The sequence below is a fragment of the Lutra lutra genome, chromosome 2 (genome assembly GCF_902655055.1).
Source record: "Lutra lutra chromosome 2, mLutLut1.2, whole genome shotgun sequence".
NCBI lineage: Eukaryota > Metazoa > Chordata > Mammalia > Carnivora > Mustelidae > Lutra > Lutra lutra.
In genome coordinates this window covers 41,360,390-41,375,055 of record NC_062279.1, presented here as the reverse complement: position 1 = coordinate 41,375,055, position 14,666 = coordinate 41,360,390, and the positions used below count along the sequence as shown (strand labels likewise).

Sequence of the window (14,666 nt, the reverse complement as noted above, 5' to 3'; positions counted from 1 at the left end):
TGCCCAATAATTCATCCACAGTCATGCATGTTACCATAAGCCTACCAATAAAATCTGAAAGCTTCACTATGAAAATTTTTCCTGCCAATTTCCACTTCTGACATAACTTGATAAAAGCTTATCCAATCTTCCTCTTAGAAAGACTGCATTATTTTCCATGTTAATACCACTAAACTGAAAAGACTTGTTAACATATGTCTACAGTACATCTTCAATGGATGTAGAGAATATATTTATCATGTCACAGTCCAACACATTTTATTTCTCATTCAGAACTGTAGCTTAAAGCAATGGCCACAATCACCAAACTGTGGAAAGAGCCAAGATGCCTTTCAACAAATGAATGGAAAAGAAGATATGGTTCATATACCCAATGTATTATTACTCCTCCACCAGAAAGGATGAATACCCAACTTTTTTATCAACATGGAAAGGACTGGAGGAGATTATGCTGAGTGAAATAAGTCAAGCAGAGAGAGTCAATTATCATATGGTTTCACTTACTTGTGGAGCATAAGGAATGACACGGAGGACATTAGGAGAAGGAAAGAAAAAGTGAATTGGGGTAAATCAGAGGGAGAGACAATCCATGAGAGATTGTGGACTCTGAGAAACAAACTGAGGGTTTTGGAAGGGGGGTGGCGGTGAGAGGTTGGGTGAGCCTGGTGGTGGTATTAAGGAGGGCACGTATTGTATGGAGCATTGAGTGAATCTTGGAACACTGAAAAAATTAAATTAAATTAAATTAAAAAAAAAAAAAAAGAATTGTAGCTTCAGCCATGGCAGCATTTGTCCTATAAGGAAACAATTTTCAAAAATACCTTCTTTCTATAGTAACCTGAAGCTACTTTTCTTCTTGCTTTTTCCATAAGGTAATTCTTCACTGAGTTGCAATTAAAGTCAGAAAGAGAATCTCATAATATCATATTCTTATGCCTTTTTTCACTTTCTACATATATATGTGTGTGTGTGTGTCTTTCAAAATCTAGGACTCTACTGTATATATTTTATATGGTTTAAAAGATACATAAAACATAATAAAGGACTTATTCTCAACTGGTACCTTTCCAGATCATACCATGATTCATACGTGTTGCCCTTAGCAAATTCAAAGGAACCGTCAAAGAAATCTACATATGTACAAAGTTTTTAAAAAGAAGGCTAGAATCTGGGGAGGAGTCAAGATGGCGGAGAAGTAGCAGGCTGAGACTACTTCGGGTAGCGGGAGATCAGCTAAATAGCTTATCTAAAGATTGCAAACACCTACAAATCCAACGGGAGATTGAAGAGAAGAAGAACAGCAATTCCAGAAACAGAAAATCAACCACTTTCTGCAAGGTAGGACTGGCGGAGAAGTGAATCCAAAGCGACGGGAAGATAGACCGCGGGGGGAGGGGCCGGCTCCCGGCGAGCGGCGGAGCAACGGAGCACAAAATCGGGACTTTTAAAAGTCTGTTCCGCTGAGGGACATCGCTCCAGAGGCTTAACTGGGGTGAAGCCCAGGCGGGGTCAGCGCGGCCTCAGCTCCCGCAGGGTCGCAGAAGGATCGGGGGTGTCTGAGTGTCGCAGAACTTACCGGTATTAGAACGGGGAAGCCAGCTGCAGAGACAGAGCCGAGGAGTGACTCTCAGCTTGGGGTTGCCTTGGACCGGTCGCAGGCTCGGTCAGCTCGGAGCACGGCCGGAGGCCAGGGTGGCGGGAGTCATTGGGCGTGTTCTCTGAGGGCGCACTGAGGAGTGGGGCCCCGGGCTCTCGGCTCCTCCGGGCCGGAGACCGGGAGGCCGCCATCTTTATTCCCGTCCTCTGGACTCTACGGAAAGCGCTCAGGGAACAAAAGCTCCCGAAAGCAAACCCAGCAAACCCGAGCGGATGACTCAGCGCGGCCCCGGGTAAGGGCGGTGCAGCTCCGCCTGGGGCAAAGACGCTTGAGAATCACTACAACGGGCCCCTCCCCCAGAAGATCAACGGGAAACCCAGCCAGGACCAAGTTCACCTACCAAGGAGAGCGGCGGAATTCCAGAGGAGAAGAAAGCAAAGCACGGAACTCATGGCTTTCTCCCCATGATTTTTTAGCCTTGCAGTTAATTTAATTTTTTTTTCTTTTTCAATTTTTTTTTCTTTTTCTCTTCTTCTGCTACATTTTTTTAACTTTTACCGTTTTCTTTTTTTAAACGTTTTTTAAATAGTTTATCTAATATATATTTTATTTTTCCTCTTTTATATTTTTCTTTATTCGGCTTTCTTTTTTTTAATAGATTAATAGTTTAATAGTTTAATAGTTTTAATAGTTTTTTAATAGTTTTTAATAGTTTTTTAATAGTTTTTTTAATAGTTTAATAGTCTTTAATAGTTTTAATAGTTTAATAGTTTAATAGTTTTTTTTTTCTTTCTTTCTGAACCCCTTTTTATCCCCTTTCACCCCCCTCACAATTCGGGATCTCTTCTGATTTGGCTAAAGCATATTTTCCTGGGGTTGTTGCCACCCTTTTAGTATTTTACTTGCTCCTTCATAAACTCTTATCTGGACAAAATGACAAGGCGGAAAAATTCACAACAAAAAAAAGAACAAGAGGCAGTACCAAAGGCTAGGGACCTAATCAATACAGACATTGGTAATATGTCAGATATAGAGTTCAGAATGATGATTCTCAAGGTTCTAGCCGGGCTTGAAAAAGGCATGGAAGATATTAAAGCAACCCTCTCGGGAGATATAAAAGCCCTTTCTGAAGAAATAAAAGAACTAAAATCTAACCAAGTTGAAATCAAAAAAGCTATTAATGAGGTGCAATCAAAAATGGAGGCTCTCACTGCTAGGATAAATGAGGCAGAAGAAAGAATTAGCGATATAGAAGACCAAATGACAGAGAATAAAGAGCTGAGCAAAAGAGGGACAACAGCTACTGGACCACGAGGGGAGAATTCGAGAGATAAGTGACACCATAAGACGAAACAACATTAGAATAATTGGGATTCCAGAAGAAGAGAAACAGAGAGGGGAGCAGAAGGTATATTGGAGAGAATTATTGGAGAGAATTTCCCCAATATGGCAAAGGGAACAAGCATCAAAATCCAGGAGGTTCAGAGAACCCCCTCAAAATCAATAAGAATAGGTCCACACCCCGTCACCTAATAGTAAAATTGACAAGTCTTAGTGACAAAGAAAAGATCCTGAAAGCAGCCCGGGAAAAGAAGTCTGTAACGTACAATGGTAAAAATATTAGATTGGCAGCAGACTTATCCACAGAGACCTGGCAGGCCAGAAAGAGCTGGCATGATATATTCAGAGTACTAAATGAGAAAAACATGCAGCCAAGAATACTATATCCAGCTAGGCTATCATTGAAAATAGAAGGAGAGATTAAAAGCTTCCAGGACAAACTAAAACTGAAAGAATTTGCAAATACCAAACCAGCTCTACAGGAAATATTGAAAGGGGTCCTCTAAGCAAAGAGAGACCCTAAAAGTACTAGATCAGAAAGAAACAGAGACAATATACAATAACAGTCACCTTACAGGCAATACAATGGCACTAAATTCATATCTCTCAATACTTACCCTGAATGTTAACGGGCTAAATGCCCCAATCAAAAGACACAGGGTATCAGAATGGATCAAAAAAAAAAAACCATCTATATGTTGCCTACAAGAAACTCATCTTAAACCCGAAGACACCTCCAGGTTTAAAGTGAGGGGGTGGAAAAGAATTTACCATGCTAATGGACATCAGAAGAAAGCAGGAGTGGCAATCCTTATATCAGATCAATTAGATTTGAAGCCAAAGACTATAATAAGAGATGAGGAAGGACACTATATCATACTCAAAGGAACTGTCCAACAAGAAGATCTAACAATTTTAAATATCTATGCCCCTAACGTGGGAGCAGCCAACTATATAAACCAATTAATAACAAAATCAAAGAAACACATCGACAAGAATACAATAATAGTAGGGGATTTTAACACTCCCCTCACTGAAATGGACAGATCATCCAAGCAAAAGATCAACAAGGAAATCAAGGCCTTAAATGACACACTGGACCAGATGGACATCACAGATATATTCAGAACATTTCATCCCAAAGCAACAGAATACACATTCTTCTCTAGTGCACATGGAACGTTCTCCAGAATAGATCACATTCTTGGTCCTAAATCAAGTCTCAACCGGTATCAAAAGATTGGGATCATTCCCTGCATATTTTCAGACCACAATGCTTTAAAGCTAGAACTCAATAACAAGAGGAAATTTGGAAAGAACCCAAATACATGGAGACTAAACAGCATCCTTCTAAAGAATGAATGGGTCAACCAGGAAATTAAAGAAGAATTGAAAAAATTTATGGAAACAAATGATAATGAAAACACAACAGTTCAGAATCTGTGGGACACAACAAAGGCAGTCCTGAGAGGAAAATATATAGCGGTACAAGCCTTTCTCAAGAAACAAGAAAGGTCTCAGGTACACAACCTAACCCTACACCTAAAGGAGCTGGAGAAAGAACAAGAAAGAAACCCTAAACCCAGCAGGAGAAGAGAAATCATAAAGATCAGAGCAGAAATCAATGAAATAGAAACTAAAAAAACAATAGAACAAATCAACGAAACTAGGAGCTGGTTCTTTGAAAGAATTAATAAGATTGATAAACCCCTGGCCAGACTTATCAAAAAGAAAAGAGAAAGGACCCAAATAAATAAAATCATGAATGAAAGAGGAGAGATCACAACGAACACCAAAGAAATACAGACAATTATAAGAACATACTATGAGCAACTCTACGCCAACAAATTTGACAATCTGGAAGAAATGGATGCATTCCTAGAGACATATAAACTACCACAACTGAACCAGGAAGAAATAGAAAGCCTGAACAGACCCATAACCAGTAAGGAGATTGAAACAGTCATCAAAAATCTCCAAACAAACAAAAGCCCAGGGCCAGACGGCTTCCCGGGGGAATTCTACCAAACATTTAAAGAAGAACTAATTCCTATTCTCCTGAAACTGTTCCAAAAAATAGCAATAGAAGGAAAACTTCCAAACTCATTTTATGAGGCCAGCATCACCTTGATCCCAAACCAGACAAGGATCCCAACAAAAAAGAGAACTACAGACCAATATCCTTGATGAACACAGATGCAAAAATTCTCGCCAAAATACTAGCCAATAGGATTCAACAGTACATTAAAAGGATTATTCACCACGACCAAGTGGGATTTATTCCAGGGCTGCAAGGCTGGTTCAACATCCGCAAATCAATCAATGTGATACAACACATTAATAAAAGAAAGAACAAGAACCATATGATACTCTCCATAGATGCTGAAAAAGCATTTGACAAAGTACAGCATCCCTTCCTGATCAAAACTCTTCAAAGTGTAGGGATAGACGGCACATACCTCAATATTATCAAAGCCATCTATGAAAAACCCACCGCAAATATCATTCTCAATGGAGAAAAACTGAAAGCTTTTCCGCTAAGGTCAGGAACACGGCAGGGATGTCCGTTATCACCACTGCTATTCAACATAGTACTAGAAGTCCTAGCCTCAGCAATCAGACAACAAAAGGAAATTAAAGGCATCCAAATCGGCAAAGAAGAAGTCAAACTATCACTCTTCGCAGATGATATGATACTCTATGTGGAAAACCCAAAAGACTCCACTCCAAAACTGCTAGAACTTGTACAGGAATTCAGTAAAGTGTCAGGATATAAAATCAATGCACAGAAATCAGTTGCATTTCTCTACACCAACAACAAGACAGAAGAAAGAGAAATTAAGGAGTCCATCCCATTTACAATTGCACCCAAAACTATAAGATACCTAGGAATAAACCTAACCAAAGAGACTAAGAATCTATACTCAGAAAACTATAAAGTACTCATGAAAGAAATTGAGGAAGACACAAAGAAATGGAAAAATGTCCCATGCTCCTGGATTGGAAGAATAAATATTGTGAAAATGTCTATGCTACCTAAAGCAATCTACACATTTAATGCAATTCCTATCAAAGTACCATCCATTTTTTTCAAAGAAATGGAACAAATAATCCTCAAATTTATATGGAACCAGAAAAGACCTCGAATAGCCAGCGGAATATTGAAAAAGAAAGCCAAAGTTGGTGGCATCACAATTCCGGACTTCAAGCTCTATTACAAAGCTGTCATCATCAAGACAGCATGGTACTGGCACAAAAACAGACACATAGATCAATGGAACAGAATAGAGAGCCCAGAAATAGACCCTCAACTCTATGGTCAACTCATCTTCGACAAAGCAGGAAAGAATGTCCAATGGAACAAAGACAGCCTCTTCAATAAATGGTGTTGGGAAAATTGGACAGCCACATGCAGAAAAATGAAATTGGATCATTTCCTTACACCACACACGAAAATAGACTCAAAATGGATGAAGGATCTCAATGTGAGAAAGGAATCCATCAAAATCCTCGAGGAGAACACAGGCAGCAACCTCTTCGACCTCAGCCGCAGCAACATCTTCCTAGGAACATCACCAAGGCAAGGGAAGCAAGGGCAAAAATGAACTTTTGGGATTTTATCAAGATCAAAAGCTTTTGCACAGCAAAGGAAACAGTGAACAAACCAAAAGACAACTGACAGAATGGGAGAAGATATTTGCAAATGACATATCGGATAAAGGGCTAGTGTCCAAAATCTATAAAGAACTTAGCAAACTCAACACCCAAAGAACAAATAATCCAATCAAGAAATGGGCAGAGGACATGAACAGACATTTCTGCAAAGAAGACATCCAGATGGCCAACAGACACATGAAAAAGTGCTCCATATCACTCGGCATCAGGGAAATACAAATCAAAACCACCATGAGATATCACCTCACACCAGTCAGAATGGCTAAAATTAACAAGTCAGGAAATGACAGATGCTGGCGAGGATGCGGAGAAAGGGGAACCCTCCTACACTGTTGGTGGGAATGCAAGCTGGTGCAACCACTCTGGAAAACAGCATGGAGGTTCCTCAAAATGTTGAAAATAGAACTACCCTATGACCCTGCAATTGCACTGCTGGGTATTTACCCTAAAGATACAAACATAGTAATCCGAAGGGGCACATGCACCCGAATGTTTATAGCAGCAATGTCTACAATAGCCAAACTATGGAAAGAACCTAGATGTCCATCAACAGACGAATGGATAAAGAAGATGTGGTATATATACACAATGGAATACTATGCAGCCATCAAAAGAAATGAAATCTTGCCATTTGCGACGACGTGGATGGAACTAGAGGGTATCATGCTTAGCGAAATAAGTCAATCGGAGAAAGACAACTATCATATGATCTCCCTGATATGAGGGAGAGGAGATGCAACATGGGGGGTTGAGGGGGTAGGAGAAGAGTAAATGAAACAAGATGGGATTGGGAGGGAGACAAACCATAAGTGACTCTTAATCTCACAAAACAAACTGAGGGTTGATGGGGGGAGGGGGTTGGGAGAGGGGGTGGGGTTATGGATATTGGGGAGGGTATGTGCTATGGTGAGTGTTGTGAAGTGTGTAAACCTGGCGATTCGCAGACCTGTACCCCTGGGGATAAAAATATATGTTTATAAAGCTGTAAAAAAAAAAAAAAAAAAAAAAAAAAAAAAAAAAAAAAAAAAAAGAAGAAAGAAAGGATGAATACCCAAGTTTTGTAGCAACATGGACGGGACTGGAAGAGATTATGCTGAGTGAAATAAGTCAAGCAGAAAGAGTCATTATCATATGGTTTCACTTATTTGAGGGAAATTGGAAGGGGAGGTGAACCATGAGAGACTATGGACTCTGAAAAACGATCTGAGAATTTTGTTAAGGGGTGGGGGGTGGGAGGTTGGGGGCACCAGGTGGTGGGTATTGTAGAGGGCACGGATTGCATGGAGCACTGGGTGTGGTGCAAAAATAATGAATACTGTTATGCTGAAAAAATAAAAAATTTAAAAAAAAAAAAAAAAAAAAAAAAAAGAAGGCTAGAATCTAACAGAATTCTGTAAAAATCACATTGTCAACATACATATCTTATCCTGAACTGCTAAAATATTCACATCCATTATCAATCACTATTTTCTATTTAAACAAATGCATTTCTCATTTATACTGCTGTAGAAAGTTATGAATTCTAAAGCTTATTTTGTTGTCTCCTTAGAAACAATCTGATACAGAAAAACATGCTGATTGTTACCAATAATGAAACCAACCACAAATCATTCAAACATTCTACAATTACTCAGATTTCCAGAGACAACCTAAATGGCTCTCTAACTAGGGACTGAATACAGCTTCCATTACAGTATGTAAAGGCTTTTTTGTTTCCATAGTGAATATACCTTTGTGATCTTTCTCAAGTTCTGACAGTATGCTCACAAATAAAACAAAAACTGCCCACTATCTGAATCACCAATTATTCCAAATCTACTTACTGTCTCAGTACTATTGGTTACCCTGTGAATTTTTACCATTTATTCATTGAAGGGTATTTGCAGTCTGACACATCAAGGATGAGTTCCAATAGAAATATCACCAACAAAACCAAAAGCAAAAATCAAAATACTTAAGTGATCCTTGGCCTATTTATTTTAGATTAAAAAATAAGCAGAAAGGTAAAAATAAACATATTTTAAAAGCCAATTATTTCAATGCTTACTTTTAGTAGATCCTTGGAGAAATCACCACCCTCATTTATGCCTTGGAGGTTTGCAATGAACTCTTGGCAGGTCATCTTCTTTCCAATATTCTGGAATAGAGGCAAATAAGACATCATAATGGCATACATACATGGAATTCTTAAAACTGTGATTAAGCAAAGCAAGACTGATTTGGCTTTTTAATACATAAATACACATGCCTCTATATGTGCATATATCCACACATACATATAATACAAACTTATACACATGAGAAACAGATGGCTTATTATGCTTTCAAAATAGTCATTAAATATAAATAGCAAAATTATGCCAAACCTTTTAACCTAAGAAAACATGAGAAATCTATGCTACATTTATATACATGTAAGGTAGCTTTTAATAAAAACATGGATAAAATGACATTTCTCAGCTGACCTCTGATAGCTCTTTATTTACTTGTTTATTTTTATGTCCTACATATTGTCAAGAGCTGTGAAGGATCTGAGATTTTAGCCCACTTTCAAGCTAACAAACTAGTCTACCACGATCTCACATGTTGGCAGATGAAGTATGATTCCTGAGTTGGAGGCTCAGTAATTTTTTTATAATAGGAGCAGCCAAAATACCAACATTTCTTGCTCCAGTTTCCTGAGTCCCAGTTCTCACAGAACCTGAACAGGGCCAGCTGATAAGCACAAGCAGTGGGTTGTGATACAGGAAAGGAGCCCCGCCACGAGATCTGGGAATCTAAATATTTGTAATGGACAGTAAGCATGCCTATTGCTTTTGCTCTAAAGGAAGAAACCAAGTCTTCTCATGCAAGGCTTATCTATCCACTGCTCTGAAGTCACTATATTTTCCAAAGCTGATCAGTATAGAAACAGTTTTGAAAAATTACACCAGAACAAAATTTCTGTTCACAAAATGTACAGAAATGTAAGAGACCCAAGGAAAATTGTCTCCTAACATATTTGAGTTTAAGAAAAAGTTTAAGATTTAAGAGTAAGTTTAACAACAAAAAAAATCACATTAATAAAATGAAAAAAAAAAAGAAAATCTAAACTAACAAAAAAAGAGAAGATACAAATATATTAGACCTAGAAAACTAATAAAACTCCTAGGCCAGCTTCAGTCAACTAGTATGAGCTGCCAGGATTCAGAAGGATTCAAAGGCTCAAACTGGACACCAGCAGAAATCTGTCATGAGTGTAGAAGAGGGATATGGAACACATACGCACCAGTTTGGGATCTCTGAGAATATGTGGTTCAAGTGAACGTGAAGTGTACCAACGTATTAATATCCTTGTACAGAATATGTATGTTCTGTGAGGCTATTTTTCAGAAAAGAACAAGAGTGGGCTAGAACATTAGTCCTCAAGTTGAGGAAAAATATTAAGACTTTAAAAGGGTTGGAAAGCCATGGATAGCTTTAAGAGAGTATGTATACAAAACCTTAACTTCAAAAATACAGATCTGCCTGGGAACATATACACCTATGTGTCTTAAAAGAAATCACTTCCCTGCAAATAAAAACCACAAGGAGATACCACTTCACACCAGTCAGAATGGCTAAAATTAACAAGTCAGGAAATGACAGATACTGGCAGGAATTCAGAAAAAGGGGAACCCTCCTACACTGTTGGTGGGAATGCAAGCTGGTGTAGCCACTCTAGAAAACAGCATGGAGGTTCCTCAAAAGATTGAAAATAGAGCTATCCTATGACCCAGCAATTGCACTACTGGGTATTTACCCTAAAGATACAAACATAGTGATCTGAAGGGGCACGTGCACCCAAATGTTTATAGCAGCAATGTCCACAATAGCCAAACTACGGAAAGAACCTACATGTCCATCAACAGATGAATGGATAAAGATGTGGTATATATATACAATGGAATACTATGCAGCCATCAAAAGAAATGAAATTTTATCATTTGCAACAACGTGGATGGAACTAGAGGGTATTATGCTTAGCAAAATAATCGGAGAAAGACAACTATCATATGCTCTCCCTGATATGAGGAAGTCGAGAAGAAACATGGGGGGCTTGAGGGGTAGGAAAAGAATAAATGAAACAAGATGGGATCAGGAAGGAGACAAACCATAAGAGACTCTTAATCTCACAAAACAAACTAAGGGTTGCCAAGCGGGGGGGATCGGGAGAGGGTGGTGAGGTTGTGGACATTGGGTAGGGTATGTGCTATGGTGAGAGCTGTGAAGTGCGTAAAGCTGGCAATTCACAGACCTGTACCCCTGGGGCTAATAGTAGATTATATGTTAATAAAAAAAAATAATAATCACTTCCCACTCCCCCCTCACAACTGCTCTTCTACTTTACAACATGAAACAAATCATCCAACCCACCCTATCTAATTAATTATGGTGAAAGTGCTAAATAACTTGTTAAAAACCTTGCCTCTTTCATAAGCAAAGAGGGCATAGTCAGACTTTACATGCAAGACTGGAAGAATGTTTTAACAATGAGAACTGGCTTTACCAATGATTTTAAGTTAAATCTGCAGCCCTAAGTTCTGATGAAAATTTATTTAAAGCACAGGAACTTTAATAAAAAAAAATACCATCTCACATTAATTGAAAAACACAATTACCTCAACCTTTCCAATCCTTACCAAGTATATCCGATCAAAAAAGGTACATGTACTAAATGCTGGCTAACTGAACACCTAATAATTAAAAAACAAAAGGTATCTTAAGGTAAAAATTAACAAGTACATTCAACAGTCATTTTCATATGACTTGACAAGGTCTTTCTGGTTATGTTCTGAGCATCTGAGAAAATGAATGAATAATGACTACATAAAAAATTCTTTTCCAAGTCAGACAGTTTCCAACTCTCAAAATCAAAAAAGGATATGATTTAACTATCAGTTAAAAACCAAAATTTTCTTTAACATGTGACCTGGTGAATTCAAGTATTTGTAACATTATCTTCTTTTTTTTAAAGATTTTATTTATTTATTTGACAGACAGAGATCACAAGTAGGCAGAGAGGCAGGCAGGGAGAGAGAAGAAGGGAAGCAGGTTCCCTGCTGAGCAGAGAGCCCGATGCGGGGCTCAATCCCAGGACCCTGAGACCATGACCTGAGCCGAAGGCAGAGGCTTAACGCACTGAGCCACCCAGGCACCCCATAACATTATCTTTTTAAATCAATTTTGTATTGTTCAAAACAAAAATTTCTTGAAGAATGATTTCTATTTAAACATTTGTTGTATTATAGTCATGAGATATTTTGTTATAAGTAAGTATCAAATAATAATATAAGACTCCCAAGTATAAAAACATATTACATAAAAAAACTTTTGAAAATTAAACAATTATGACTATTAGGAGAAAAAAAGTGAAATATAGAGTTGACTTTTTTATATGATGGAGGGTCCGCTCCATCCTATAAGTTTTTGCAAATCCGCTGTAAGTTTTTATAAATACCAGCTTTACTGAAATATAACGCACATAACATTCACCCTTTCGAATTATACAATTCAGTAATTCTTATTTATTTATTTACTTGAGAGAGGACAAGGGTGAGCAGGAGGAAGGGCAGGGGGCAGGGAGAGGTTAAGAGTAGTCTTTGTGCTGAGCACAGAACCCAACTGGGGGCTTGATCTCACCATCCTGGATCGTGACCTGAGCTGAAGTCAAGACTCCACCATTCATCTAACTGAGCCACCCAGCTGCTCCTACAGTTCAGTAATTCTTAATATGTTGACAGAGTTCTGCAGCCATTACCACTATCTAAATTCAAAACATTTTCATCACTCCAAAAGACACCCCATATCCATTAGCAGTCAGTTTCCATATCTCTCCTCCTACTCCCAATACCCATCTCCTGGCAACCACTAATCCCCTTATTTGTATGGATTTTTCTGTGCAGGAACATTTCACATAAATGTAATCATATAAAATGTAGCCTTTTTAAACTGGCTTCTTTCATCTACCATATACTTTTCAAAGTACATCCATATTTTAGCATCCATCAGTATTTTATTGCAAAATAACACTCCATTGTATGAATATGCCAAATTTTCCATTCAGAAGTTGATGGCTTCTTAGACTGTTCCCACAGTTTGGTTATTATGAATAATGTTGCTATAAATATTTGTGTAAAGTTTTTGTGTAGACATATGTTTTCATTCCTCCTATATATATAACTCAGGAGTGGGATTGCTAGGTCGTACGGTAACTCTATGTTTAATCATTTGAGGAACTGTCAGAATTTTTTCCAAACAGACCACACCAGTTTACATCCCTACTAAAGGTGTGAGTTTCAATTTCTCCACATCCTTACCAGCATTTATCTGTCTTTTTCATTTCAGCCATTTCTAGTAGATATGAATTGCCATCTTGTGGCTCTGATTTGCAATTCCCTAATGACTAATGATGTTCAGCACCCTTTCAAAAATGCACATATTGGCCATTTGTATATATTCTTGGAAGAAATGCCTACTCAAATTCTTTGCCCTTATTGAGTCATTTGTCTTTTATTGTTAAGTTGTAGGAGATATTTATATACTCTGGATATATAAGGAGTTTTGACTCCTTATCAAATATATACTTTGAAAATGTTTTCTTCTATTCTGCGGGTTATCTTTTCTTGATGGTGCTGTCTGGAGCACAGAAAGTTTCGATCTCGATGAAATCCATTTTTTTTTTTTTTTTTTTTTTTTTTTTTTTGCTGGAAATGCTTTAACTCTATACCCATTAAGAAACAACTCCACTGAGTTTCTGGTAACAATCATTCTACTTTCTTTCTGTTTCTCTGAATTTGACTGCTTTTGATATTTTACATAAGTGGAATCAGAGTACTTTCTTGTATGTGTGTGTGTGTATATATATATATACACACACATATATATATATGTACATATACGTATGTATAAATGTATGTGCGTATGCGTGTTTCATAAATATATATAATATAAATATATATTTCAAGTGCACAGCTTTGTAACTTTACATCTGCATACACTACCAAATGACCACCACCACAAATCCAGTTACCATCCACCCCCATACAGATGACCTCCTTTATCCATTTCACCTATTCCCCAATTCCCTTACACTCTGGTAACTACTACTTCGTTTTCTATATTTATGAGTTTGTTTTGTTTCATTTGTTCATTTGTTTTCTAACTTTCCATATATGCTGCCTGTGTTTTTATTGTCAAATTAACAAATTATTTCCTAATCCAAGGTCAGAAAGATTTGTTCCTATGTTTCCTAAAAATGATGCACTGTTAGCTGTCACATTTAGATATTTGATCCATATTGCAATAATTTTTGTACAGGTCAGGAAAAACAAATCCAAGTTCATTCTTTTCCATGTGTCTATCCCAGCACCATTTGTTGAAAAGGCTATTCTTTCTCCCACTGAATAATCTTGGGATCCCTGTTGAAAATCAACTGACCTTAAATGTAAGGGTTTACTTCAAATTCTCAATTCTATTGTATTGACCTAGACATGTGACTGGATGCCAGTATAAGACTCTCTTGATTCTTGTAGCTTTATACTAAAAGTTGTTTTTGCCTTTGTATTTATTGTGGTGAAAAAATACATAGCAAAAAAATTTACCCTCTTAACCATATTTAAGTGTACAGTTCAGCAGTGTAAGTATATTCACATGGTTGTAAAACAGACTTTCAGAACTTTCACATCTCCCTAATAATTAGTGATGCTGACCATCTTCTCATGTGCCTTTTGCCATCTGTATGTCTTCTCTGGTATAATGTCTATTCAGATCCTCTATCCACTTTTTAATGAGGTTTTTTGGGTTTTGCTGAGTTATAGGAGATATATAGATAGATAGATCTATATTCATATATATATTTCAACCCCTTATCAGATATATGGTTTGCAAGTATATTCTTGCATTCAGTAGGATGCCTTATGTTTTGATGATGGTTTTCCTTTCCAGAAGCTTTTTAGTTTCATATACTCTCATTTTTGTTTATTTTTGCTTTTGTTTCTCATCTTGGGAGTCAGGTCCAAAAAGACATCATTAG

At 37.5% G+C, this 14,666-nt stretch overlaps 1 protein-coding gene across 1 annotated transcript in view; it reads right to left on the bottom strand.

Moving 5' to 3' along the window:
* Positions 1-14,666, bottom strand: part of PSD3 (pleckstrin and Sec7 domain containing 3) — a 735,018-nt gene that overhangs the window by 283,898 nt on the left and 436,454 nt on the right. The window contains 1 exon segment of the mRNA XM_047717270.1: positions 8,661-8,750. Coding sequence (XP_047573226.1) covers positions 8,661-8,750 — 90 coding nt within the window.